This window comes from Miscanthus floridulus, chromosome 7 (genome assembly GCF_019320115.1).
Source record: "Miscanthus floridulus cultivar M001 chromosome 7, ASM1932011v1, whole genome shotgun sequence".
Taxonomy (NCBI): domain Eukaryota; kingdom Viridiplantae; phylum Streptophyta; class Magnoliopsida; order Poales; family Poaceae; genus Miscanthus; species Miscanthus floridulus.
In genome coordinates, this window is record NC_089586.1 from 95,792,326 (window position 1) to 95,818,207 (window position 25,882).

The 25,882-nt window shown below is 43.0% G+C and overlaps 2 protein-coding genes and 1 pseudogene across 3 annotated transcripts; 2 read left to right on the forward strand and 1 right to left on the reverse strand.

The window, feature by feature from the left end:
• Positions 1–92: 92 nt before the first annotated feature.
• Positions 93–4,062, forward strand: LOC136463876 (uncharacterized). 2 transcript variants are annotated; one of them, XM_066462847.1, is made up of 8 exons: positions 93–253; positions 650–757; positions 1,090–1,215; positions 1,340–1,474; positions 1,563–1,679; positions 2,233–2,338; positions 2,417–2,474; positions 2,575–4,062. In XM_066462847.1, exons 1-8 carry the CDS (start codon positions 109–111, stop codon positions 3,877–3,879), a joined length of 2,100 nt encoding a protein of 699 aa, XP_066318944.1. In that variant the 5' UTR covers positions 93–108; the 3' UTR covers positions 3,880–4,062. The 2 variants fall into 2 exon arrangements, with proteins under 2 accessions (XP_066318944.1, XP_066318945.1); XM_066462848.1 differs by lacking the exon at positions 650–757.
• Positions 4,063–10,338: 6,276 nt separating this feature from the next.
• Positions 10,339–17,642, forward strand: LOC136463877 (uncharacterized; annotated as a pseudogene).
• A 6,510-nt stretch (positions 17,643–24,152) lies between these two features.
• On the reverse strand, positions 24,153–25,796 carry LOC136463878 (uncharacterized protein At4g06744-like). Its single transcript, XM_066462849.1, has one exon. The coding sequence runs from the start codon at positions 25,653–25,655 to the stop codon at positions 24,375–24,377; it is 1,281 nt and encodes a 426-aa protein (XP_066318946.1). The 5' UTR covers positions 25,656–25,796; the 3' UTR covers positions 24,153–24,374.
• Positions 25,797–25,882: the final 86 nt, after the last annotated feature.

The following is a 25,882-nucleotide window of genomic DNA, read 5'->3' on the forward strand; positions in this document are numbered from 1 at the left end:
AGCCGCAAGCCCGCAACTGCATCTGGCAACCCGCAACGCGTGAAGGTGAAGCCCCCCCCCCCCGAAGTTTTGGCGCGCGCCGACCCAAACGACGGCGCGGCGGCGTCGATGGACCGACTTCAGCGCCGGAACCCTAGCAGCCGGACACATTCCACTTCACTGAAGCCCCCGCGGCCTCCGCGAGGGCCAACCTTCCAGCCCCCGCCGGCGTCGAGGCCCCTACGGGAGCCGGAGCCGGAGCCCTCGTCCCCAGGTCTTGCCTAACTCCCTCCGTTTCTTGTTTCTTGTTTCGTCTTCAGGAATCTCCCTAGTTTTCTTTTGACGTATGTAATCGGAGATGTGTTCTTGAATCCCGAAATCGCTGGCTTGTGGTTGAGCTGGGATTAGTGAGGTTGGGTTGGATTAGAGATAACTCAGAAGTTTGATTGCAACTGAATTGGAACGCAAGGCATGAGTTCTTGCGGTTTGCTCATGAGGGGAAAGAAGACCGATTGTAGAGTGTGTGCGTAGATAGATTTGTTTTGCTTGGTTTAGTTGATTTTGGTGTTGTTTAAGTCCGTATGCTTCTCATCCCTACATCCATGGCATCCCTCCCTCCTAGCAATCGTTCTGCGTTTTTTGGTCTGATGCAATGATTACCTGATAGCAGATGGAAGGCAAAGGAAAAGGGTTCGATTTGCAAATGAAGCTGGTAGTCATTGCATAGGCGGCAAACAAGTTGTGAACACACGCGAAGATGCAAAAAACAAACCTCAAGGTGGACCACCCCTAGTGTCAGCATAACTCGTCTCTTTTCTATAATGCTGCATGCAAATATCCCTCCCTTTTGGAATTTCGTATTAGATCAATGTCGTTTTAATTAGCAGTCTGTTTCTTCATCTTCACTTCTTGACATTTCGGTACTTCCTGGAGTATTACTGTAATAACATAAATTCTACATTGTTCTTATATAGGATTATATGATCTACATAGTCAACATTTTCAGTTGTAAATTGTAATAATCAGAAGTATTTTTCTGCCTGTAGCTATTAGATGCTTGAGCATTTAAACATTTTCATTTTATATGCTAACCCATCATTTTCTATGCAGTTTGTGATGCGAAAACTGCAGAATATAAATTCTTTAAGAAATTGTGTGAACAGTCAGGCCATAGCTCTCGTTCATACAAACATTCTCATCAAAGCTTTGAATCAAAGGATTCCAAGCAAAAACAAGGTATGGGATTGAGTTTATATACTCTTTCATTGCTGTTCTGTTCTGTTAATCCTTCTTACTGTAAACATTATAATGACCTGCAGTGGGCGAGTAGAATGAACTCCTGTGTTATGCTGTCTTGTAGGATCGTGCAATGTGACTGCCCCGAAAAAGTTCTATGTCCACGAGAATACTGTGTACTGTGATGACCCCCCTGCTACACCAGCTAAGAATGAAGAAATTCCTGGCGAGAAAATTAGCGTGCAATCCTCCCATTCTGGTCTGATATCTTTATCAGGCCCCTCTGTTTATGAATAATGAATAATGCATATCTAGACTCTTATAACTGTGGATCCTCTTCTACACAGAATATGGCGATAAAGATACACCTCAAGTCAGCCCACATGATTGCCTGCTGGGTATTCATGTTCTCACACCTATAGCTCAGACATCATTTGATGTTACAGGGATTTCAGGAAATGTTGGTGAGCACGTGCTAATCTCTCAGATCTCAGAATACATGCATAATTTAGTTGCTGCTGCTGAAGTTTTACCATATCCAGTATTTACATTTCTGGAAACTTTTCAGCCATATCGCTTGCATGAAAAAAGTTACGAGACAAGACAATCATAAAGATCACCCTGATTCTTTATTTAGAAGTTTATAGGAGAGAATAAAAATATATATCTTGATAAATGAGAATAAAATTAAACTATGCCCACAATCATGGGCTGTTTCTTAAAATGTACTTTTTGCCTTGCTGCTTTTGACTCATGCACGAATTAGTATTGATTCAGCACAGGGCTGATACCAGCACAGGTTACTGACAAGTCTCTCGTCATCGGACATGACGATTCCTTATGTATTGATTCAGGAACATTTCTTAATTTGCAATAGGTCGTTAAAAATTGGTACTTTTGACTAATGTTTTGTTGCATATCTCGGAATATGTGTGTGCATTATTATTCTCTACAAACTAACATTTCTTGCACTAAGCTGGGATGTTAAGCACATGACACTTACACTTATGTTTATAGACAGAGAGCCTGTCAGTGGACAGATCTTTTCAGAAAAGAGAAGCAAATTATTGAAGATAGCAGCAAAAGCAGTGTCAATGGGAAGTGCTGAGTTGTTTCAAAGAAGGTTGTGGTTCTTATATTGCAGAAATCCATTGGCTTATTTTTTTCTTATACGGTTACATAATTATAGCAACTTTCTCAGGTCAGAATTTGTACGTGACATCCTGCAGAGACTAGGCACCGACAACATCATGAGAAAGGTATGCTTTGTGCTCTGTAATTCAACACTTGGTGCAACATACTGCTACATTTATTGTTATAGTTACACCATTGATTATTATTATTAATGTAATGCTGCAGCAAGAAGGGTCCATGAGGCACAGGAAAATGGACTGCAGACAAGCTCTTGCTATTCCCAAAGGCCATTTTGATAACTTGCTAGATTACAAACGAAGTGAGTTTAATTCATTAGCTAAGCTGAGAAGAACTGGTAAAATGTCATCCTCTTATGCTAGCGATGAAGAATGTGAGTTCATGGCTTTACCATGGGGATACAATCAGGGTCCTGTTGATCGGAAAAATGACTTATCTCATGGGGGTAGTGAAGCACGTGAGTGCATGGCATTGCCATGGGTCTGTGTTAATAATACTCTGAGTTCTAATCGGAAGGGAGACATTGATCACAACCAGGTTTCAAACTCATTACTAGAGGATGTCAATCCATACGTCCATGGAAGATGCGCTTTTGCTAATGAATTGAGTTTGAATGTTCAAACTGATTCCTATGATCAACATGGATGGGACCCTATGTTGTCAGTAACACTCTCCAAGCCATTTCGTGACAGATTGTACTTCCCCTGTCAGAATGAGGAGCAGCATGCAGTACCATTTGGAATTTTAAATACTTCTGGGCAACCTGACCTTTGCAGCTCCATAGAACAATATACTTCTAGTTCAGTTGGATTGTGTGGTAATTCTGGTGCTGGATTTTCAACCAGGCTTGCTCAGTTAGTTGTGAAACCAACTATTTCAAGCATTTTGGAATGTGGGAGTGACATTCTGGATCACAATGATTTCAGATGCATCTCCAACTTCCATGTCAGTCAAAGCAATAACATGCTCAGTTCAAACTCAAGTTGTCTGAATTCCATGTCAACTCCAGAGCAGTCATACAGGGTTGGCGCAAAGAGCCTGCTTGATTCTTCATTTGGTCTATCTTGTTTGGCTGGACTGGAGCAGTACTCCACGGAGGTAGAACTGCCTGATAATTCTGATAGGCTTCTTCAGGTGTTGGATCAGTTACCTGTGAAATTCATCCCTTCAAGTTTTTCAAACGACAATTCCAGAATTTGGGACCATCAGTCTTCATACGCAGAGCCTGCTTGTAAGCAAGATTGGGGTAGCTTACATGATTCTTCTACAGAATTGTGGTCATCAGGGCATCAACTCCAATCCCATGCTGATTCGGGAGCTGTGCTTGGTTTCATGCCAAATGGAAGTGCTTACAGTAATTTGGTGGAACGTCATCACAGCCTCATGCTAGCCCAAGGAAACCTGAACAATGACATTCTTGGTACTACTGATGTATCATTCTTTGGTTCTTGCTTAGCTTTGGATAACATCACAGAGGCTCCTATGTTATCTTCCAATGGCATAACGTGGTAGTTGTGTTGGTCCACTCTGAAATTTCCATACAGATGAACCTTTTCAATTTAATAGTATTAACGGAGACCAGTTTTGCTGTATGAAATTTTAAATTTGAAGTTGAACGTATAGGTTAAGTTATTAGCTTTAATTTAAGTTGGAAACAATGACCAGAAAGATGTGTGATATTTGCAATCATTACTAGACAAAGGACACTTTAACATGAAGAGATACCATGAGTTCCAAAATTATGACTTGAATTTTGGTACTTAATTACTGAAGAATAGCAGCTCCTAATCGACACCTCTTGGACGCGTTTGGTAAATTTGGCAATCCAGCTTGCCTTGTCTCACTTGGCAAGCTCAGCCTTGCCGGGGCCCGAGAGTTTTTTTTTTTTGGCTCGCTCTTGTTGGCGAGAGGAATCCAAGAAAGTGTGCAAAACAAACTAGCAAGCAAGACAAGTAGACTACCAAACATCGATTTTCTGTCCAGTCTGACGAAGCAAACCACGGCAAGGATTCCAGTCTGACGAAGCAAACCACGGAAGGATTCCAAACGTGTTAAGAAAATAAATTGGTTAGCGTAAAATAGAAAATCAAGATTTGTAATGAATCCGTGTCTTGTTTGTTGGATTGGATATAACTTTGTTGACCAAACCACAAACATGGAACTTTACAAGAACTTAAAAGAAAAGGATAATTAAATTAACTTCAAATCAATTTTTGTTGGGTTAAAAAACAAATAAAAATAAATAGAAAATGTAAATTCGAAGAGTTCCCTTTTTCAGGGGCCCTCAGGTCATGGAATGCTTTTCTTCTCATCTTATTCCATATGAAATATAATAATGAGTTAAAATAAAAAGAAGTAATGAGTTAAAAGAAAATAGGAGAATATTCGATCGCTTGCTCAAAAAGAGGATGAAATCCATCATAAGAGAAATAATCTAGAATAGAAAAAAACCTTTCCAAAATAAATTCTTTGTTTAGCTTTTATTCTAAAGTTCTCCCAAAAATCCAATTTCATTTTTCAATGGGGCTTGATGAACAAAATGGATAGAGGGGCTAAAGGAGTGACGTCTTCCATTTCAAATTTCCGTTGAACTGACATGCTCTTTTTGAATAAATAATACATTCCTTTTAGGTTTTCTCTTTGTTTTTGACATTAGCTACTCCCTTCGCAATCGATACCGTAATTAGCTACTCCGTATGTTTAAAGTACATCGAGAACCTCCAAGATCAAGGTAAATCTCGAACTTTGTCCGTGCAAAGAGAGTTGCTTCCATAGCTTTTTGACTGAAGATTTTTACCCTAAACACGTGAGACTTTGTTCTAAGAAATTCACAGAGATAGAGCTCGACAGTACTACTATCTCCACAGTAAAAAGCTACATATTCTCTGCACAGTTGAACGCTTTGCTTTCCTTGGCAGTTTCTGGCGACCAAAACCACTTTTTACTAGACCCAAAGGCCTGGTCTCGCTCCTCAATTCCTCATCCTGTGCTCTGGTATGGCAGAGATATTCCAACATCCACGCCAGCGTGACTCGCACTGAACTGGTATTAAAGCAGACTGAAGCTGTTTTGTTGTGAGAGAAAAATACTGTAGATTCTAGTTGATAAGTTCAAGCGAACAGGCCCACTTATGCGACTGAAGCTCAAGTCGGTTGAGAGAAAATAATATAGATTCTAGCTGATAAGCCGGCTGAAGCTGTTTTGTTGTGATGATCATCTGCATGCATATGCGACTATGCGAGATGCCATATGGCCCCGTTCGGCTTACTCCATATCCGGCTTGTTCGGCTTCTTTTTTTAGCCAGAACAGTGTTTTCCTCTCATAACATTTCAGCCAGAACAATATTTTTAGCTAATTTCAGCAAAGATTCAGCCAGCCGAATGGGGCCATAACAAGTGAAAAGCGCAAGTCGTAAAATATGAGAGAAATCTGTCGTTCAGGGCGGAACAACCATGATGCTTTCTTGTCGAGAAACATGTCATGGGAGAAACACGTAACAAAAATCCACTTGTATTCTCCCAAGAAGATACCACGCCGTATCACTTGAATTTCCGTGCTAGGGATTTTATTCTTGGTGGCGGACCGGCCGCCGTGCTTCAAGAACCCTAAACAAAATATTATCAACAACTTCCATGCTCTTGAAGTCCGTGATGGTTCCACCAGATTTGCTGCTTGTAGTAGCATGTAATGTACGTACCGCTCTCTCTCCATACGACAGTGAAGTAGTATGAACCAGCCACGCGAATCCCTCGCTCACGGCTGCACACATCTTGGCTGCATCTCACGCAAGCAAAGGACAACGGCTACTACGCGGCCAAAAAAATCCGATTTGACCGCTCGTCATTTAATCCCGAAAGGCACCGATCGTGCCGGAAATCGCCTGCCTCCTGCCGCTGTTGGCTGCTGCTGTTGCCGCTCAGCGAGCAACACAGGGACGCTTACGATGCAATAGCGCATCAGCATGTGACTGGCCTGACTGGTCGGGCCGGCAAAGCGGCGTGCGCCGGCCCTTACGATGCAATAGCGCATCAGCATGTGACTGGCCTGACTGGTCGGGCCGGCAAAGCGGCGTGCACCGGGGGCCGGCGGGCGGGGGAGCAGCAGCACGTCGCCCAGCTTGTGCTTTCGTCCCGTCCGTCCTCGCGCCCCGGGCGCGTCGCGTAGCGCGGGCGTAACTGTGGACACTCGCGTGCCGGACCTGCGCGCCTGGTTACTGGTGAGGGCGGGCCGGTGGGTCGCAGCCTCGCAGGCGTTGCTGTGCGCTACTGCACTTGCTCGTGCCTGCCGAATTGCCGAGCGATCGGGGTGTGGGGTGCCCCGTGGCCCCGTGCCGTGGCTGTTGCCTGCCGTGCGCCACCGTCGTGACTGATCACTGCGCGGCGGTGCTGCTGGTGTGCTGGCCTGCTGGGACGGCGGGCGGGACCGCCCGCGGCCCGCGCGGATCGGAGGCGTCTGCGCACGGAACAGTGGCGTCTCTCGGGCAGAACTGCCAGCGAACGGGTACATGGATCCGGTGGAGCGAGCTGGGCCTGGGCAGATGGAGATGGGGGGTACCACCACACCACTCCACCGCCGTGCAGTTCGTACTGCTGCTCAACGAGTGGACCGGTTCGTCTCATCTTTCTTTCACCCTTTCCACACAAGAGGAGGTAATCCTGGTTGTGTGAGATGGAAATGTGGAGGTGAGAAATGAATAATATACGGAAAAAGTCTACATAACCCCCAAACTATTTAGGGGACTATTCTACCCCTAAACTATAAAATCGAATTTTTTACTCTCTCAACTTTCCAAAACCGGTCAAATAACCTCCGAAGCGGTTTTGGACGGTGGTTTTACTACAGCGCAGTGGTTTGGTCTTTTTTTTTATTTATTTTCGTTGAATCTTTGAAAAATCATAGTAAATCATAGAAAATTATAAAATATAAATATAATTTTGTTGGACTCCACATGATTAGATCTACACAGTGAACATATAATATGGTATGCTTTAGTACAAAGTTTTTTGCTGTAGCTTTAGTTCTATGCTTTTCTTTAATTAATCGGAATAAATTTTTTTATTTTCGCTGAATCTTTGAAAAATCATAGTAAATCACAGAAAATTTATAAAATGGAAATATAATTTGTTGGACTCCATATGATTAGATCTACACAGTGAACATATAATATGGTATGCTTTAGTACAAAGTTTTTGCTATAGCTTTAGATATATGCTTTTCTTTAATTAATTGAAATAATTCATAGCTGTAGCTTTTATATATGGTCCAATTGTGGTGGATTTTTTTATGATGGGCTAATTATTGTATGATTGAACTATAGTAAATATTTCATACTCATTGGATCATGTATAACTTAGTTATAGATAAAAACATAGATTTAACAAGTATAAACCTAAATAAATCTATAATAACTAAGTTATACATGATCCATTGAGTATGAAATTTTTACTATAGTTCAAGCATATAATAATTAGCTCACCATAAAAATTTCACCACAAATGGATCATAGAAGCTACAGTTATGAATTATTCCAATTAATTACATAAAAACATATATCTAAAGCTACAGCAAAAATTTTGTACTAAAGCATACCATCTAATACGTTCACTCTATAGATCTACTCATGTGGAGTTCAACAAAATTGAATTTTCTATTTTATATTTTTTCTATGATTTACTAGGATTTTTTAAAGATTCAGCGAAAATAAATAAAAAGAAAAAAAGACAAAACCACCATTACTATAGCAAAACCATCGTCTAAAATCGCTTGAGGGGTTATTTGATCGGTTTTAGAAAGTTCAGATAGTAGAAAATTCGGTTTTATAGTTTGTGGATGAAGTAATCCCCCGAATAGTTGGGGTTACGCGGATTTTTTCAATAATATATTGACACAGTCTGTTTTAACAGCCCGGTAAAAATGTAAGATGCGAACCCAATGCCCGTTGCATCCCATCACTTTTTGCAGGTTGGATGCTAGGGGCCAGTTTGATTGCCGAAAAATCTGGCAAAACGCTACTATAGCGTTTTTGTTGTTATTTGACAATTAGTGTTTAATCATAGTTTAATTAGGCTTAAAAGATTCGTCTCGTGGATTTTGTCTAAACTGTGTAATTAGTTTTATTTTTTATTTATATTTAATGCTTCATGTATACGTCCAAAGATTCGATGTGATGGAGAATCTTGAAAAATTTGGTATTTTAGAGCGAACTAAACAGGGCCTAGCTCTACCGCATCACCTCCTCGTCTTTGTCTCTCACCTCCACATTCCATTTCAGGCTGCCCAGGTTAAAAGGCGACCTCTAAAAAGCGCTCCAATCGTACTCGTACCGTGCCCAAATTAAGACGCTATTAATTATTCTGCAGTCAGTTAAACAAGCAATGATGCAATCTGAATTTGAAACCCGAGACTCAAAATATTCATGTCCTACTTCATGCTCGTAGCAGCTAGAAGCTCTCAGCATTTCTGGTACCGTTAGAAACTCTGTTACTTGCACTTTTGTGCTTTTGAAATCAAATTCACGTCCAAAACTTTAACAAAGGAAAGCGCTAGAACTCTACCCCGGGACAGAGTAGGTACTGGGTGGGGGATTGTACGGCCAGGGCCCAGGGGCCAGGCATTCCTTAATGAGGAAGGAGAATAATAGTATGCCTATGTTCATGATTTGGTTGGTGATTATTAATGAATAATAGCCCCCTCTAGTTAAAAGTAAGTGAGAAATCGATGTTTTATGATATCGAATGTACTAACTTTGACTATTAATTAATTTATTATAGTATAAAGACAAATCCACTCATATCACTTCAAACATTAAAAAATAATAACACGTTTTTAGTCAAAGATACAAGAACTGACTCGATGGAAGACCTTCAATTATTTATTAATGGAAGATGTACAATTAAGGTCTATTTGGATCACTGAGAACTAAAATTTAGGTGGACTAAAGTCTAGTTAAAGTCTAGTTAACTAAAGTTCAAGTGACTAAAATTTAGTCTAGTGTTGCTTGAATATATAGACTAAAAGCACATAGCTTCCTGAACAAAGACTCTGCATCTTTTAAGTCTATGTTAGTTCACATTTGCCAATCAATAAACTAATTGATAGCTAGGTTGGATACTATAAATTATTCTATTTTTAGTCCATTTGTTTAAATACATAGGAGTAATGCTTAAGTAACTAAAGCTTAGTCCATGATATCCAAACAAGCCCATTAGAAGAGGAAGCACAGCCAGGACTAAGAAGTCTCCACTAGGGATGGAAACGGTACGGATATTTTCCGACCGTATTCGAAACCGAATCCGTTTAGAGGGGTTGAGATTTGTTCGTATCCGAGTCCGGATATCTAACATCCGATACCGTATCCGTATCCGAATACTCAAATCGCATATTTATGATGTCGATATCCAATCGTATCCTATCCGACATAGTTGACACTATCCGTATTCGAATCCGAATCCGGACAGAAATATGAAAACAAATATAATATCGGTGATATCCGTCCGTATCCGATCCATTTTCATCCCTAGTCTCCACGTTCCACATTTATGTCCCTCTTGAATGCGAGAATTTTTTTCTATAAAAATGAATTCATTCCTCAAAAATTCTTGTGTTCTAAGGAACTTAAGTCAAATTTGTAAATCTTTTTCTAGGGAACTCACGCCACTTGCGCTAGCTTGACTAAACCCAACTTTTCTTTGACCGGCAACTCCCTGTCGGTCTTACGCCCTGGTTTATAAATCGTATTTTTTCAACTAACGAATAATATTTTTCTCTCACAATAAATAAGCCAACAGTATTTTCAGTCATGGTTTATCGGCCCAGCGAACATGACACTAGTCAGTCGTCCCCACCGGTCCCGTACCTGGCCTTCGCGCGTGCACGCGTGCAGCCCACGACGCGTCGCGGGCAAGGGCAACGGCAAAAGCAAACGAAACGCACGCACCCGCGGCCGCGGAGGAAACGAAAGGAAACGACAAGAAGCCAAACCAAACGGCTCGCAAAGCACTCGTTACCTAACTGTGCTCCAGCACTCTCCCACTCCCTCGGCCCCTCCCACTTAAACCTGCCGCCGCCGCCGCCGCCGCTCCCTCTCCCGGCCGCAACTGGGCTGCGAATGCTCGGCGTCCGCGTCTCGTGAGGTTAGTATCCTGCTCTTATCATCCAGAGACTCTCTCCCTCTCTCCCCCGCCCCGCCATCTCTCGCTCTCTCGCTGCGACGTGCCGACGGTGCTTGGTTGCCTGCGGGTGGTTGTGTTCGCTCTCTAGCTGTGGCTTCCGCGGGGTACGACAATCGAGTTTTATGTCGAAATGCCACCTCCCGATTCAATTCGAGTTGTCTCTTGTAGAGTCCGAGCATTTTTCTTTTGTTGCGTATTCGTCGTAGGGATACATGTAGTAATTTCAGGCGAGGTTATGAGTCGGTGCTTTGGTTCTGGGAAGATTAATTAATAAAACATTTCTATGATTTAGTGCTTGGTTGGAAAGATAAATTTTAAAATTTTATGATTCAGTACTTGGTCGGAGAAATAAGATAAACCGAGTTAGGATTCAGTGACTGAAATGCAGTACCCATCGATTTGCATATGGCACCTGTTGTGTCATTATTATATCACCTCTCTATGCACTCCTTAATTTTCCAAAAAGGGATAAGTAAAAATTCAGACCTGCATATGCTGTTTTTGACACATCTGTGGCTATAATTTCGCATATGGCTATAATTTCGTCCTCTGTAGACTGTAGTTCTTCAGTTTCATGTATGCTTCAATACGTGTGTTTGAACAGCTTCTCCGATAGAGTTTAATTTGTTTGGAAAAAAACGTTTGGTAGAACCGCTCCCCCAAACGGGGATAGGAGATGAGCAGGTAGAAGCTAGCTTTTTTTTTCCCTTCAGAAGTCTAGCACAAAAACAGCTTCAGCTTCATGCCGGAGGTAATAAGCTGGTTTTGCAGCCCTAACAAAGGGGCCTAATGTGGTACTATAATTTACTAAGGCCTGTTTAGCACAGATTCAAATGGCTCTGGCTTCAAACCACAGTGCACGGAGGAGGTAGAGCCGGTGAAGCAAAAAATAATGGCTTCACTATACTAGCCTAGTCTATTTTGAGAGAGATAAAAACTGTTTCTCGCTACAGTACGCGAAGGAGCTAAGAGTCAGGACTCAGGAATGAGCAAACCAAGACAAAGTTTGTGGTTCATGGTGTATTTTAATCTGTAGACACTGCAGCATTGCTGCATGGGGGAATTGTCTCGGTTTCAGGGTACATGTGGAGACGTACATACCTATACATCTCGTTATTCTCATTCTTGATTGCATATTTTATTCAACGTAGAGTGCATGCCCTCTACTTTATCACAACATCATTGCCCTTTTCTTTTCCTGGTTTACACTGTCAAGATTCAAGGTGCTGACGAGATTTCTAGAGAAAATCTGGAGCCTTTAAGGATGGTGTTGTTGCAGACTGCAGAGATTCCTCTGTCACCTGTAAATCTTGGCATTATTTTGGTTGTCCATGGCTCCATAGTTATTTTGTGCCAATTCATTTTTTTAGTTTTCACACTTGTCTGATCTGAGTAAGTGTAAAACATTCGAAATCTGTGCTCTTGATTGGTATTTTTCAGGTCACTCTTATTGCCATTCTGCCTTCTATTACCTGACAAAAATGCAGTTTTTCAGAGACTGTTGTCTTTTCTGCAAGATTCCTTTTGGGAGTACGTACGAACTCGTTAATGTCATGTCCTTATGCGTCCATATCGTTGTTACTTGTGTTCATTGGCTCTGTGGACTTGCTTTTATTTTGTCCTTTTATCCGCCACTCTGCTAGACTGTCACTATTCCATATTACCAAGTGCTGCTCTGTCCACCTCGAATACTTTAGTTCTCTGTGCTGATTTTCTTTTCATGTAAGTAAAGTTGAACAAGAAGAGGCCATAAACTTTTTGCACCAATCTGGCCTACAAGTGCCTGCAAAATGTTCATGTGTCTCTTGAAGTTTTCCCAACGAGCATCTTTCTGCAGTAATGGCAACAGACTTTTTGTATCTGGTATCCCTTACATTTAAATCCTAAGGACTTTAGATGCTAAGAGCCTCCTGAAATATATTCATGCAGTTATCCATTCCTCTCGACTGTTACCATGTTAGTGCTAGCTGGCCATTATTCTACTGAAATTTTCCTGCTCTTAGAGTTTACCTAGTCACCTGACAAGGGCTGTGGTCTGATCGTATGGTTAATTTACCTGGTTTCAGTCATACAACTCACATAAGGTTCATGGAGTTTCATATCTTTTTGTTTGCTTTTCAGGATTCCATGTTCCAAATGAATTGTTTTAAGCTGGGTGAGCTACCTTTTATCAGGAGAAATTGATCAATTGGTTTGAATTTTGAACTATGTACCAGAATGTCAGAAGTAAAGCCAGTAATTGATCACACTCGTGGAGATGGTATGTATCACTTACAATCTCTTTTGGGTGCTTCTTGAGTAGGTCCTATATTTATTGTGTTACTTTTGTATTTTTGTGACATTTGGATGTAATAGTGGGGTGTTAATTTTACGAAATAATCATGGGATTAATTGGGGAAAAGACCTGGCAGGATTGCTGTATAAAAATTGTCATCATTCTGCTTTATGTTGGGATAAATCATAGATGATATTGTATTATATTCAACAAGTAGTGGATTGTAGTATTATACTGTCAAGGGCGGCGGGCGCGCGGCGTCCAGGCGCTGGATGGCCTGGGCGTTGGCCTCCACGGACGTCTGGAGGGTCCTGATGGACGCGACCATGGAGTCCAAGGTCGCCTGCAAGGCAGCGTTGGCGGCGTTGTTGACGGTGTTGTCGCCCATGGTGTCTACGCGAGGCGAGGGTGACGGCGCGGCGGCTGAGGGTGGTGCGGCGGCTGGGGTTGGCGAAGGGGCACGGGATGAACTGGATCGCCTAGACCGTGATACCAGGTTGTCAAGGGCGTCGAGGGATAGGGTAGGCGCACCCCGGCTACGTAGTTCGTAGCCGCGATCCGTGTTGGGGCGAGGTTTTACCCCTCAGCGCCCATTTTGTTGAGAGAGGGAGAAGGAGAGATAATTGTTCTTGCTTAATCCCAAATGACGGATTACAAGGACTCATATAGGCCATAGCCTCAACAGACTCTAACAAATCACTCCTAAATCAGAGGCCCTTGATTGGCTCTCCTTTAATCTAGCCACTTTCTAAACCGAGCCCTACGCTGGTGCCTGCCGCGGTGACCGCGGCGCCCGCGTCGCCCTGGCGCACTGCTGCACGCCGCGCATCTCGGGCCCTTCTATTCCTAGCGTATGTGCGGCCCCACATGACATATACTTTCTTGTGTTTTTTAGATAATGACAAAACAATTATTTGTTCTGCCATTCCTGTTTTTTTATTGCTTGGGTTATATTTATAAGTCAAGTTTATCCAGGCACTAAACTTTTACTTTGTATCATTTACATCAAAATACCTTATTCAATGTTTCTCCTCTCAGGACTATCAGTTCAAAGAATCATCTCAGAATTGAAGAAAGTTACCAATCCTGTCGAGGGAAAACTTGTGAGTGTCATATACAAAATTTATTTTAGTATTTTCTTTCAAAAAAAATATTTTAGAATTTTGTTCCCTCACACTTATACTGGTGATTGTCATTTGACAAGGACTGTAGGGACCTTTCGACATGGTAAAATTTGAAAATAAAAAGAAAGGGAAATATATATCCCTACATGTAAAGATTAGCTATCAGTTAGTGCTAATAGAAATATTTATGGTATTATATTTTCCTGAAGGGCCTAAAGAAAAATAATATATACAATTGGTGTTTGTCTTGATTATTGTTTGTGATATTGTGGGTTTATCTACAGGGTGCTGATGACAATTCTTCAAGCAGAAAATCTAATGCAACGTCATTAAAAATGTTATTAGAGAAGGAGATGTCTAAAGAAGCGGAGTCAAAGAGAAGACCTCCAAGTGTCATTGCCAGATTAATGGGTCTTGAGGAGGATTTACCTACTAAAGAACCAATTGTACACCATACCGTAAGTGACTTGAGTAGAGATTTAAATGCCACAAACAGCACCTTACATGGAAAAGAACGCCATCAGTTCATAATGTCGAAGACACAAAATGACCAATCCTATCATGAGAAAATTGAATACAATGATGTTTATGAAGTATCTGAAGGGCAATCAGGAACAGGCTATTTTCATGATCAAACATCACAGAAAGGATGGTCTTCGGAGAACAAGAGTAAGCAATTCGATATTGCACAAGGCAAGGATCATGGAACCAGAACACTTTGCTATTGAAGAGAAGCTCCTTTGTACAAAGGAGTTGCCTGAAGCTCTTGTTTTTCCATGTTCAAATAGAGATTTATTTCTTGAATTTCCTGAAGAACATAACCCGACATTCTCAAGACAGTCGAGTGGGCTTCACGCAAACCGAGCACCACCTCAGACAAAACGCATTACAGTACTGAAACCAATTAGATCTGTTGAAATTAATGTCATAAGACGATCCAGAGCAGAAATTGGTAAGCAAAATGTATTGAAGATGAGAAGGTTCCATCAGATTCCTAGTCCAAAGGAAGAGATGCCTTCCCAGCCAAGTAGAATAGTACTTTTGAGGCCTACCCCAGGGAAGCCTGGTATATCAAAGGCAAAGCTGACCTCCAGGGCAACTTCATTTCAGTTGACTAACCGTAACAGTCTCAGTGGATCATTAGATGATAACCAGGCATCCATAGGATCTGCAGGACTGGCGCATGGTATCATGCAGCGCCGGCAAGATGGATGTCACCAAAGAGATGATTCTTTGTTATCTTCTGCATACTCAAATGGATATGGGGGAGATGAAAGCTCATTCAGTGATTCAGAAGTTGATTATACCAGTGGTTCTGAAATCAACTATATTGAAGATGGTGATACCCTCAGTGACTCCTGAGGGAGGTAGCCCTCTGTCAAAACATTCATGGAATTACATAAGAAGATATGAAGGTCAATGCTCAAGCTCATCCTTTAGCAAAATCTCCCACTTTTCTGAGTCATCAGTAATCACGGAGGCCAAAAAACAGCTTTCAGAGCGATGGTCAATGGTTACCTGCAATGAGACAAGTCAAGTGCAACTGTCGAGGAGAAAATGCACGTTAGGTGAGATGCTATCCATTAAGGAAGCAAAGAAAGATGAGGCCACCACTGGGATGTTTTCTGTTTCCAGTAACCAGTCATGTGGCCTGGAAAATGAACTGACTACATGTTCTGCAAATGTAACTACTTCTAGAAAGAATGATGACAATGGGGATAGATCTTCTAGGAAATTGCCAAGATCAAAATCTGTTCCAGTGATTTCATCCACGTCTGATAACATGATGGTGTAATGTGCAAGCTTCAAATCCTGAGAGCTGCAAACTGAAAGTGGCTGTTGTGTCAAATAAAGGAAAATCAGCTTTGAAGGGAAGAGTTTCGGATTTTTTCTTGTCTAAAAGTAAAAAGCCAAGAAGGCAGATGTCCTACTTATCATCCATCTGATTGCTTTGCTGAGAGGCTTGAAGGTTGTATTATTCATAGTAGACAGGATTGCAATCACGAAATGGATGCCATTGAGAAAGCTATGCATTGTGAGGACATATTTGATAGTTTTTCGACACGAATATCAACTAGCATATCAGATGTAAGCATTTCTCGAATATCATGAAAGTTTAATACTCCCTCCGTTCCAAATTATAAGACGTTTTGACTTTAGATACATTGCTTTTACTATGTATCTAGACAATGTATATCTAAGTGTATAGAAAAAGCTACATATCTAGAAAAGCCAAAACATCTTATTATTTGGAACAGAGGGAGTACAAGTGTTATATTCTTCTGTTCTTGCATAAGAAACATACCACATTGTTCGAGTGCCCTTTCTGTTGAGTTTCTTGACTTATCGCTACCTGTTTATTCTTGCATAAGAACTATATCACTGCATTCCAAACTTCTTGGCCTCAAAACAACTGATAAGAAATTGCATTACAGAGAACAACTTCTGGTCCATCTGTATCATTGGACAGTTCAACCAGAAACCTGGATAAACTAGGAGTAAATAAATGCCTAAATAGTAACCGTGATCAACCAAGCCCTACCTCAGTTCTTGATGCACCCTCTGAAGATAGCAGTTGCAATGAACCTGAAACACCTGGAACAACTACTTCCAAGAATGCGAGTAAGTCTTGTTTTTCTGTATCAAAGCTCTCCATTACTCAATCTGATTTATATATTGATTTCTTCTGATTTATTATCTGAAGCAGTATCAAGATCTTCAGCAACTGAAACAGTCGCCCGTTTCTTATCATGGGATGACACCGCTTCAGAGTCACGGTCACTTTGTAACCCAAGGCCGAGTTCTCTTCTCCCTGATGTAGATGATGATGAGTCAGAATGCCATGTCCTTGTGCAAAATATAATGTCATCAGCTGGATTAGGCACTTCACAATCATGTATGGTTTTCACCGGTTGGCATTTACCTGATCACCCTCTTGACCCGGTACTGTGCAACAAAGTATCAGAGCTGCAGGAGAAAAGTTCATACAGAAGGCTTCTTTTTGACTGCGTGAATGTTGCTCTTATCGAGATCGGCGAGAACACCTTACTGAGTGCATTCCCATGGAGTAAAAGACACTCCAGGACATGGAGAGGCACCTCATCTCCTGATCTGGGTGTAGAAGTCTGGAGTATCCTGAAGGACTGGATACACGGGGCACGGATGTTTGTGGTGAGCAAGAGAGATAATGCTGGGATCATATTGGACAGAATTGTGAAGCAGGAGGTGGAAGCAAGAGGGTGGGTGAAACTGATGATGGCGCAGGTGGTTGACATCACTGAGGAACTCGAAGGGGGAGTAATGGACGAGCTGGTTGAAGAAGCCGTGCTGGACTTTACAGTTTGTTTTCAATGATGAGACATCGATTGTAACTGGTAAAACTTTCCAGGGAGCAGCTGGTTTGTGTATGCTCTTGTTTTGCAGCTACTCCGGTCGTTCGTCGCCGTATCCCCCTGATTCTCTATGTAGCTGGTTCTGCTTCTTGTGTCACTACGAGGTTCTATAAACTTACATGGTCATTGTGCAGTTCATGAGAAGTTTTGTAGGCAAAATGAAGTGAGCCAAATTCCATGGTGGGATCTGCTGTTTCTGCATTTCACATTGTTCGTTCGTTGTTAATGAGCAAGAACAGAAAAAGCTTTGCCAGCTTAAGTGCTGTGGAGCATATATTATCTCATTGAGCATATATTTAGGTGCATTGTAAAAACTAAAAACTACCTATCTAAAAGGACAAAATGACTTACCATTTGGAATGAAGGGAGTACGCATGATGAAGAATATCTGAAGACAATTATTACCAATAATTAGCCAATATCAAGTATTTACAAATCTTTTTAGCAATGTTTACGAATTATGTATGCATTTATATTTTACTATATATAACAGGTTTGGCATTTGCATGCCCCTGTATCATTGTTTTTGAAAAAAATGGCGTATCAGTATTGGCACATCGCGTAACAGCAGGGATCGAGGGAGGCTTGTCAGTTCTCAATTGTCGCGGTCATCAGCGCTGTACGTGCTGACTGCTGAGCGGGGTGAATCTGTGATCACTGGGCGGTCAGGATTCAGGAATGGGCTGGTTTGCTTCCGGATGCGAGGGCCAATAGTATATAGAATGCTGAGCTATTAGATCAATGAATAATAAATTGGGACGTCTCTGGAATGTAACAACTAGGTGATTCCCCACGTGTTGCTACGAGAATTTTTTAAGAATTATTTGCTAGCTGGTTTATACATGGGAATAAAAATACAATAAAGACTATTGCTTAATTGCCGATCATAGTTTAGATGATAAACACACTTCTAGCATGAAAAACTATCCACACCAGCAAGTGCTCCATAGAATATCAATCCAAGTGCACAAAAGCAAGCTAAGAGTAATCAGAAGAAAAAGAGAGACAGCCAGGAAATCAGAGTTAGTACATGCAACCATCTTGAACTCTGCTAGCCTCTAGGTGCTCCCTTACAAAACTTCATTATTATCAACATGTACATTAATAAAAAACCTACCACATGTTGCATGGAGGAGCAAGAGCACCTGTGATCTTCGACAAAGCCCGTCAATTTAACCTGCAGAATGTGGCCATATATAGATGCCGAGATGTGCTGCTGTCAGAGGAAGAGGAGCAGAGAGTGCACGGAGAACATATCATCTTGCGCCTCACTGTGTACTACTCGTGGCTCGTCCATTGCGTCGTCTATATATAGCTTGATTATTAGTAGTCAGCTTTAGAAGAGGAAGAGATGAAGTCACCTGAAATAAATACGGAGTGGAGCACTGATGTTTGAAGAGGAAGGGAGGAAGTCACATGACAGAATGCTAGGAGTATGTACGTAGCATAACTGCATACACATATGGAGTAAGTGCATAGTGGAAGGGTAGTGGGATCAAAACGGGTCTATTATGAACGGCAGAGATTTAGCTAGTCGATGAAATGGAACGGACAATACTAATTAGATGGTGGATGCGTTGGCCAGGAGGGAACGATGACGTGGAGGGCCGTGGAACGAGAGAAATTGGCTAGTGGAGTTTTGCTTTATAAAAGTATATGATATGATATGATTAGGTAACTACGTTTTTTAGGTAGCTGCCTTTTTTTTTTGGCTTTCACGTTTACTTGATCGGAAACGCTCTAACCCAAGTGTCCGACATCCTGACGATGCACCCACTCTTTGCGCCACTCGTGCTGCGCCCACCCGCCCTCTGCGCCACCATCGCCCGTGCGCCCTCATCCGGCCCTCTGTGCGTCGCCGCCTAGCTCCGCATTGTCGGCGAGCTCCGCGTTGCCGGCGAGCTCACTAGTGATCTCCACGCGCCACCCACCCGCCCTCTGTGCGCACCGCTGCCCGTGCTGCCCTCACACCCGCCCACTGTGCACCGCTGTATAGCTCCGCGTTGCCGACAAGTACATCGGTGACCTCCACGCGTCGACGAGCCTCCATTTGCGAAGCAACAAGGAGATGTTTACGCTGAAAGAGCATGTTGCCAACGTATGTTTTAAGTGTTTTAGAGGTATGTTGCAAGTGTTTTATATCGATGTTGCAAAAGGCCAAAAGTAGATCGAGATGTTGCACATGTTGCAATGACAAATACACATGTTGCAAGGCTATGTTTCAAGTGTTTCATCTGTTTCAGACGTATATTGCAAATGTTTCATCTAGATGTTTCAAAAGTAGATATTAGGGAAGCATATGCTGCTGCTGCTAATGCGCCGCCATGGGTCACCGCGCTGCCTCCTGGTGTTGCTGCGTGCATGCAGGTGTGAAACAGAGCGGGCTCGGGGTGGGTCCGTGCATGCATGGGCCCGTGCGGCCTCCGGAGCGGGATTGGTGTGGGGCGAGGGAGCTAGATGCGTCAAGCGCGGGCGGGGGAGCACCGTCCAATGCTATCGGACGTACAGACGCTAGCAAGTCCGTTACTTGATCAATATTTGGGATGAAATTAAGTTTCCTTTCTGAAGGTGCTATAGCCCTCATTCCAAACAGTATTTTGACTCACCCAAATGTTAGTGACACACATCTCTTGCTAAATGTCCACACTTTATGTCCCACACAACACCATCATTTTACCGGTAAACAAAAAAGTCATTATGCGCTCTGATCAGCAGCCGAAACTTGGGCGAAATTCATGTCAACCTGAGCGTATTCCTCCATGAAGGTCCTTGGGTCAGGGCAGGTTTAGATCATGTATCCTATGTCATCAACATTGGTACTTCTATTCCAAAATCTACTCTTTTTAGCTTTGAAAATTATTTGGTGAGTTTTGATGACTTCTGGAATTGCAAAGCCGCACTAGAATATTGCTCTGGCTACTATACTAATGTAGCCTAGGACACATGGACAAATGCAGCCAATATTCAATTTGCAAGGCAACTGACTTGTAATTGATCAATAATGGGTGCACAAATAGGCTTCCAGTGGACCACTTGGAATGTGTATAACCTAGGTCATTTGAAGAAATGCAGTCCCTTTTCAATTTGCATAGATGTAGAGCCCATAATCGTCCAACGAAGAGTCGAAACAGTGCCACTTTGCATGTTCGAGAAAAAGAAACAGTGTCACTTTTTCATACTTACATTACATGAAGGAAATATAAAGCAACCGAAGTCGGAGGTTTCCATGCCGATGGAAGAAATCGGCCCAGATGGCAGGGGCAACAGAAGGCGGCAGCGGCGTTCGGGCCTCTGGGGAGGCTGCAGAAGTGGAGATGAGAAGAACGGCCGCTGGAGAAGAGAAGGAAACGAGGACTAGAGGAGACATCACCCTTTTCTGGATCCCTGCAGGCTTTTGGGCCACAACCTGCTGGAGACCTGTGATCTTTGTTTGGGCTGAGCTGAACTGGACTGGTGTTGATACAGGTGTAATGTATTATCTATATACGTTTGGCCAATATTGGCCTATCCCTATCCCTAATTAAAAAGAGTCTCCACGTTATTTTTTATGGTCTAAAAATTACTAGATTAATTAGAGAAAATAAAATGAAAGTGTTCCTAAATCTATTGATAAATTGCCCACCACTGGGATTATGCAAAAAGTTAGCTGAAAATACCCTTATACCTATTATGTTATTATTACTCTCTAGTGCCATTAATAAGAAAAATATGAATTCGACCAAATAAAGGAAAAATATAAATCCAACCACATATGTACATCATGCTCTACAACTTTGAAAATAAAATGAATAATATATTATAAAAATGCAAAAAGAGATAAAAATCCAACACAACAGAATAACTCAATGCAAGGTCAAAATGTGTTGACACTTAGGGTACTACACATTGTGGCGTTAAGTGGTAAATGGCATCAGATTGTGTATCCTAGCAGATGTCAAGATGAATACAACAAAACAAAGGCATCCCCATTTGCATTTATTACAATTGATATTGATGAAACCACAATCGAACCGAAGGAGACATGCATTTTGTTTCTGTTCTAGGCTTGGGCCTATAGCCTAAGGCAAAAAAAAGTAAACCATGCAGCGAGAAGTAGCACACAATATCTAGCGTGATAAGAAATGACAATGAAGGCATCAAGCACCGAGCATAAGATAAGATTGAATAGTAAAGGAGGATATAGGGTGTGGCTCCATATATCGAGGCGTATGCTAAATATAAGATCAAGGGATAGCTTGCAAAACGCTAATGATGGAACACCTATACTTCAATTAAAAACATTGATGAAGTCTTGATAGTGAGTATATGTTAAGTTGCATTAGGATTGAACACCATGATAGTTGCACAATTTGCACAGGCCACTTTGCTAATTTTAACAAAAGACAATCTTGTAAGGGTCTGTTTGGAACGCAGGAATTTCACAGGGATCACACAGGAATTTCACAGGGCCACTCATTCAACAAGTTTATATATATGTTAGGGTGAAATGACCATGAGATATGAATTTTTTTCCGCATTACCATCTGGATATATGAACTCTCAAAATTATCATCTACTAGGCCCTTTAACTTTTCAAGTAGTTCCCAAATCCAGACTTCGAATGAACCACTTGAGAAGTAAAAAAAAATCTAGATGATCAATTTGAGAGTTCGTGGATCATATAATAAGAATACGGGAAAAGTTTCACAATCGAAGATGCGTTATTTCAACAAACATAAAAGCATCCAAACACACCTTATTTGGACCACTGCCACCGGTGAGCCTTGGCAGAACGTCACGACGCGGAGGGATGAACACTAGTGGCAGAACCAGGGGGCCAGCAGGGCGTGCCCCCTCCCAACCCAAACGGTGAAAACGTTTTTAATACCTCTATGAATATTTTAATTTATAGCACAATATTGTATCTACTCATCCAATTTTTCATAATATTGTGATTTTTTGCTATAAATACTAACTGCATATGTAAGAATATTGAAAAAGTAATTGAGACATACACTAATGTATATATTTATCACACTCAGGGCTTGTTTGGCACAGCTCAACTTTACTAGTGAAGCTGTTTTTGTTTTTTTGGAAAACAGCTTCACAAGCAGCTTTTTTTAGTGAAGCTGAGCTGTTTTGGAAAAAAATGTTTGGCAAAATAGCTTCGCCAACAGCTCATGAGGGAGAGAGCTAGGATAAGCTACTGTTTTCAACTTTATCCCACCTCATGTCTTTGTGAGAGGAGAAAAACAGCTTCATGGAAATGAGTGTTTGGGAAAGAAAAACAGCTAAGCTATTGTGAGCTATGCCAAATAGACCCTTAGATCATGTGTCATCTCCTCTTAATTACTGCTGGTGCCGTCACTGATGAGCACCCTGGCCGGAACACACACATACTAGATCTACCAAAGCAAGGTAAGGAGACACCACCATTGTCATTTGTCATGCATGGTACGGTTCTTGCCGGCGGGATCAACCGCAGAACGAACAAAACAACCAGGCCGGACATGCAACGGACACGAGCGCATATGTATGCACCTGCTTACCTAACGACACGCAAATCTACACTCCATGAACACATGCAAATTATTGCACATACGACCGACGCAACCGACCCGATCTCCAGCTTTTTTGTGTGTGGCGTCTCATGCGAAGTGGCATATGTCACGTACGTAGTAGCTAGAGTGCGGCCGCCGAGCCCTACCTACCTTCGCATGCAACACCACGTCCGTGACACATGCGACGACGATGCTTTTTCATGTTCGTCGGCGCCGGTGCTCGCAGGGCACGTACGTCTCCAGCGAGCGTGTAGTAGCACGAGATATTGCTATTGGTTCGACACGTCCAAACGACAGCGCCTCCAGCTTGCAAATGTCCCAGAGCGCGCGGCGTGACAGCGACAGGCTGACAAGTCGCGCGTCGTACCGTATGTCTGGCCCCCGGCGGGAGCCCGTAGCACAGCGCGTCATCAGCTGGCATTGACAACACGTCGTATAGAGGTGTGGGCCGGGTTCGATCCCGGCCAATTGAGCTGCATGGCCTGATGTTGTGAAGGCACACGTACGAGTGAACCTTAATTGGGTGGGGGTTGTTTGCATTGGGGTCTGATCTCGTTCAATCGTTTACTCCGGCGTTGATCATAGACATAAAAATACATTGAGGCTGTTTGGTTCACAACCGTACTCTGCCACGCCACAACCGAGGCGATGCCACAAAAATCGGAGCAGATGTTTAGTTGTTGACGCAAATGAGGCAGCCACAGAAACTTTACTGAAGAAAAGGCGTGGAGTCTCGCCGCAAAGTGCCGTGTCAACAAAGTTCGCCAAACCTGCGGCGCGCCACACTTTGTTGCATCTTGGGCATGGCGAGCAGTGGCTGGCATCCAAACATCTTCATTATTCTGAGCTTAGCAAAGGCCAAATGATCAGTAAGGTATCGAATAATGTGCCAGAAATCTGTGTAGTAGTCCTCCCTCCCATCGGGAAATGTTGGGACATGGCTGCGTATCATTTGCTAAGCTCACCGCAACTCTAAACCATCAGGACTCTCAGGATCTCTATCGACACTCTTGGGCCTAATTTGGAAGCAAGGGGAGCCAAACCCAGAGAGAAAAAACCTTCCATAGATAACTAAATGTCTTATTCAAATGACATCCCCATAGTTTGCTCACCCTGGAAAAAGTGAGGCGGGATTCTAAGGGGATTTGAGTTTCCAAACTAGTACTTATAGAACAGCGGTGTCATGCAATAATTCTAATGTAGTAAGCCAGTAATGTTGTCCAAAGTCACTACCATATCCGAAATTTACACAGTTTAAGCAACATGGAAGTATGGAATATACTTTTACTAAAACCACCAACACAACATTTTTCATAAAATAATGGACGTGGCAGTACAAATGATGGGATGATCTAGATGTGACAGCAACACACGTGCAATGCAAATAGACAACAATCACAACCACAACAACACACGCTAGTGTACACGCATGATGAATACAAGAGACTAATAGCCAAATGACAGCAAGGGACTCTTGTTTCCTACTGCATGCCGATGTGGATCATCAGTCATGCAGAGTAGCGTACGTCACGTAGCTGGAGTACTCCCTGACCTTCCTCTCCCCTGGCGCCGCCGCATCCATGGCAGCTGCGGCGGGGCATGTCACCTGGGTGCTCGCCGCCGGGCACGTCTTTGGCTGGCTCTGGAACGCCGCGCACTCCGCTGGTCTCCTCTGGTTGGCGAGCCCCGGAATGCAGTTGTTCTTCACGTTCAGCACGCCGTCTTTGATGAGCTCCGCGCATGCCGGCCCGACGGAGGTGAAGTAGTTGCCGGACAGTGTGAGATTGGCGAGGCGGCCGGCAGGACCGGCAAGCTTGCACACCGCGTCGGGCACCTGACCGTAGAGATGGTTCTCGGCAAGGTTGAGCTGCTCGACGCTGCTGAGGCACGAGAAGGATGCAGGGATCGGGCCAGTGAGCTGGTTCATGCCGGCATCGATAACGGCAGCCTTGTGGAACATGCCGAGCTCGTGGGGGAGGCAGCCGGATAGCTGGTTGTTGAGGAGGAGCACCTCGAGGAGGGAGTCTTGAAGGTGGCCGAACGATGGTGGGATTGGCCCGGTGAGCTTGTTGTTGGCCAGGGCGAGGTAGCTCAACTTGGAGAAGCCAATGTCTTCCGGCAGTGGTCCTGCTAGGTCGTTGTAGTTGAGAAGTACAGCTCTAGCATTTGTGCCACCAGATGGACTTATGTGCCCCCATCCCTTCTTGAAGGGCTTCATAGTGACGTTTATTATGAGATTAATGGCGCCCTTGATGCATGGTCCATTAAAACCTACAGTCGTATATCCATCCGCATGGGCCATTGGATGAGCTGGAAGATCGTCAGTGACATTGAGATTGTACATGTATGGCAGAGTATTGAGGCGTGGGATGTCGCTGCCGAAGTAGTTGGAGGCAGCGTGGAAAAATGCGAGATCTGGCAGCTGGTCGATGAAACCCCGCAGCCTAGGTGCACGCAGGCCATAGCCATTCCAAATGATCCCCGTGACTGCGAGATCTTCAGGTTGCCCAGTTGGTGTGGCACAATAGAAGCCAAGGTACCTTGTTTTGCCGCAGATGTCATGATCAGTCCAAGTGGCTGTGATGTTCTTCGGGTCCGAAGTAATGGTGCTCTTGAACCGCTGGATGACGAGGTAGGCATGGTAGAGACGCTCATTTGGGAAGTATGAATATTGGCTTATCTTTTGTGGTTGTACTGGGTGAGCCGCGGGACCTGAAACTATCTCTGGAACATAGGAGAAGAGCACCAAGAGGAGGCATTGGGTTGGCAAACGGAGATTCAGCATTGTCTATGCTGAGATCATTTCTGCAACAGCTGCTTGGTTGGGGAGTTGGCCGCCACGTTTGAGATAACAAATGGGGAGGCCTATATATATAGACAATACAGAACGTAGCATCTCTAATCAATACTGAGAAACGACCTCCAGGTCGTGTGCATGGCCGGATGTAGCGTCCACTACTGCATAAATGATTTATAGAGGTGGCTAACTGCTCCGCCCCCTCTCCTACCTAT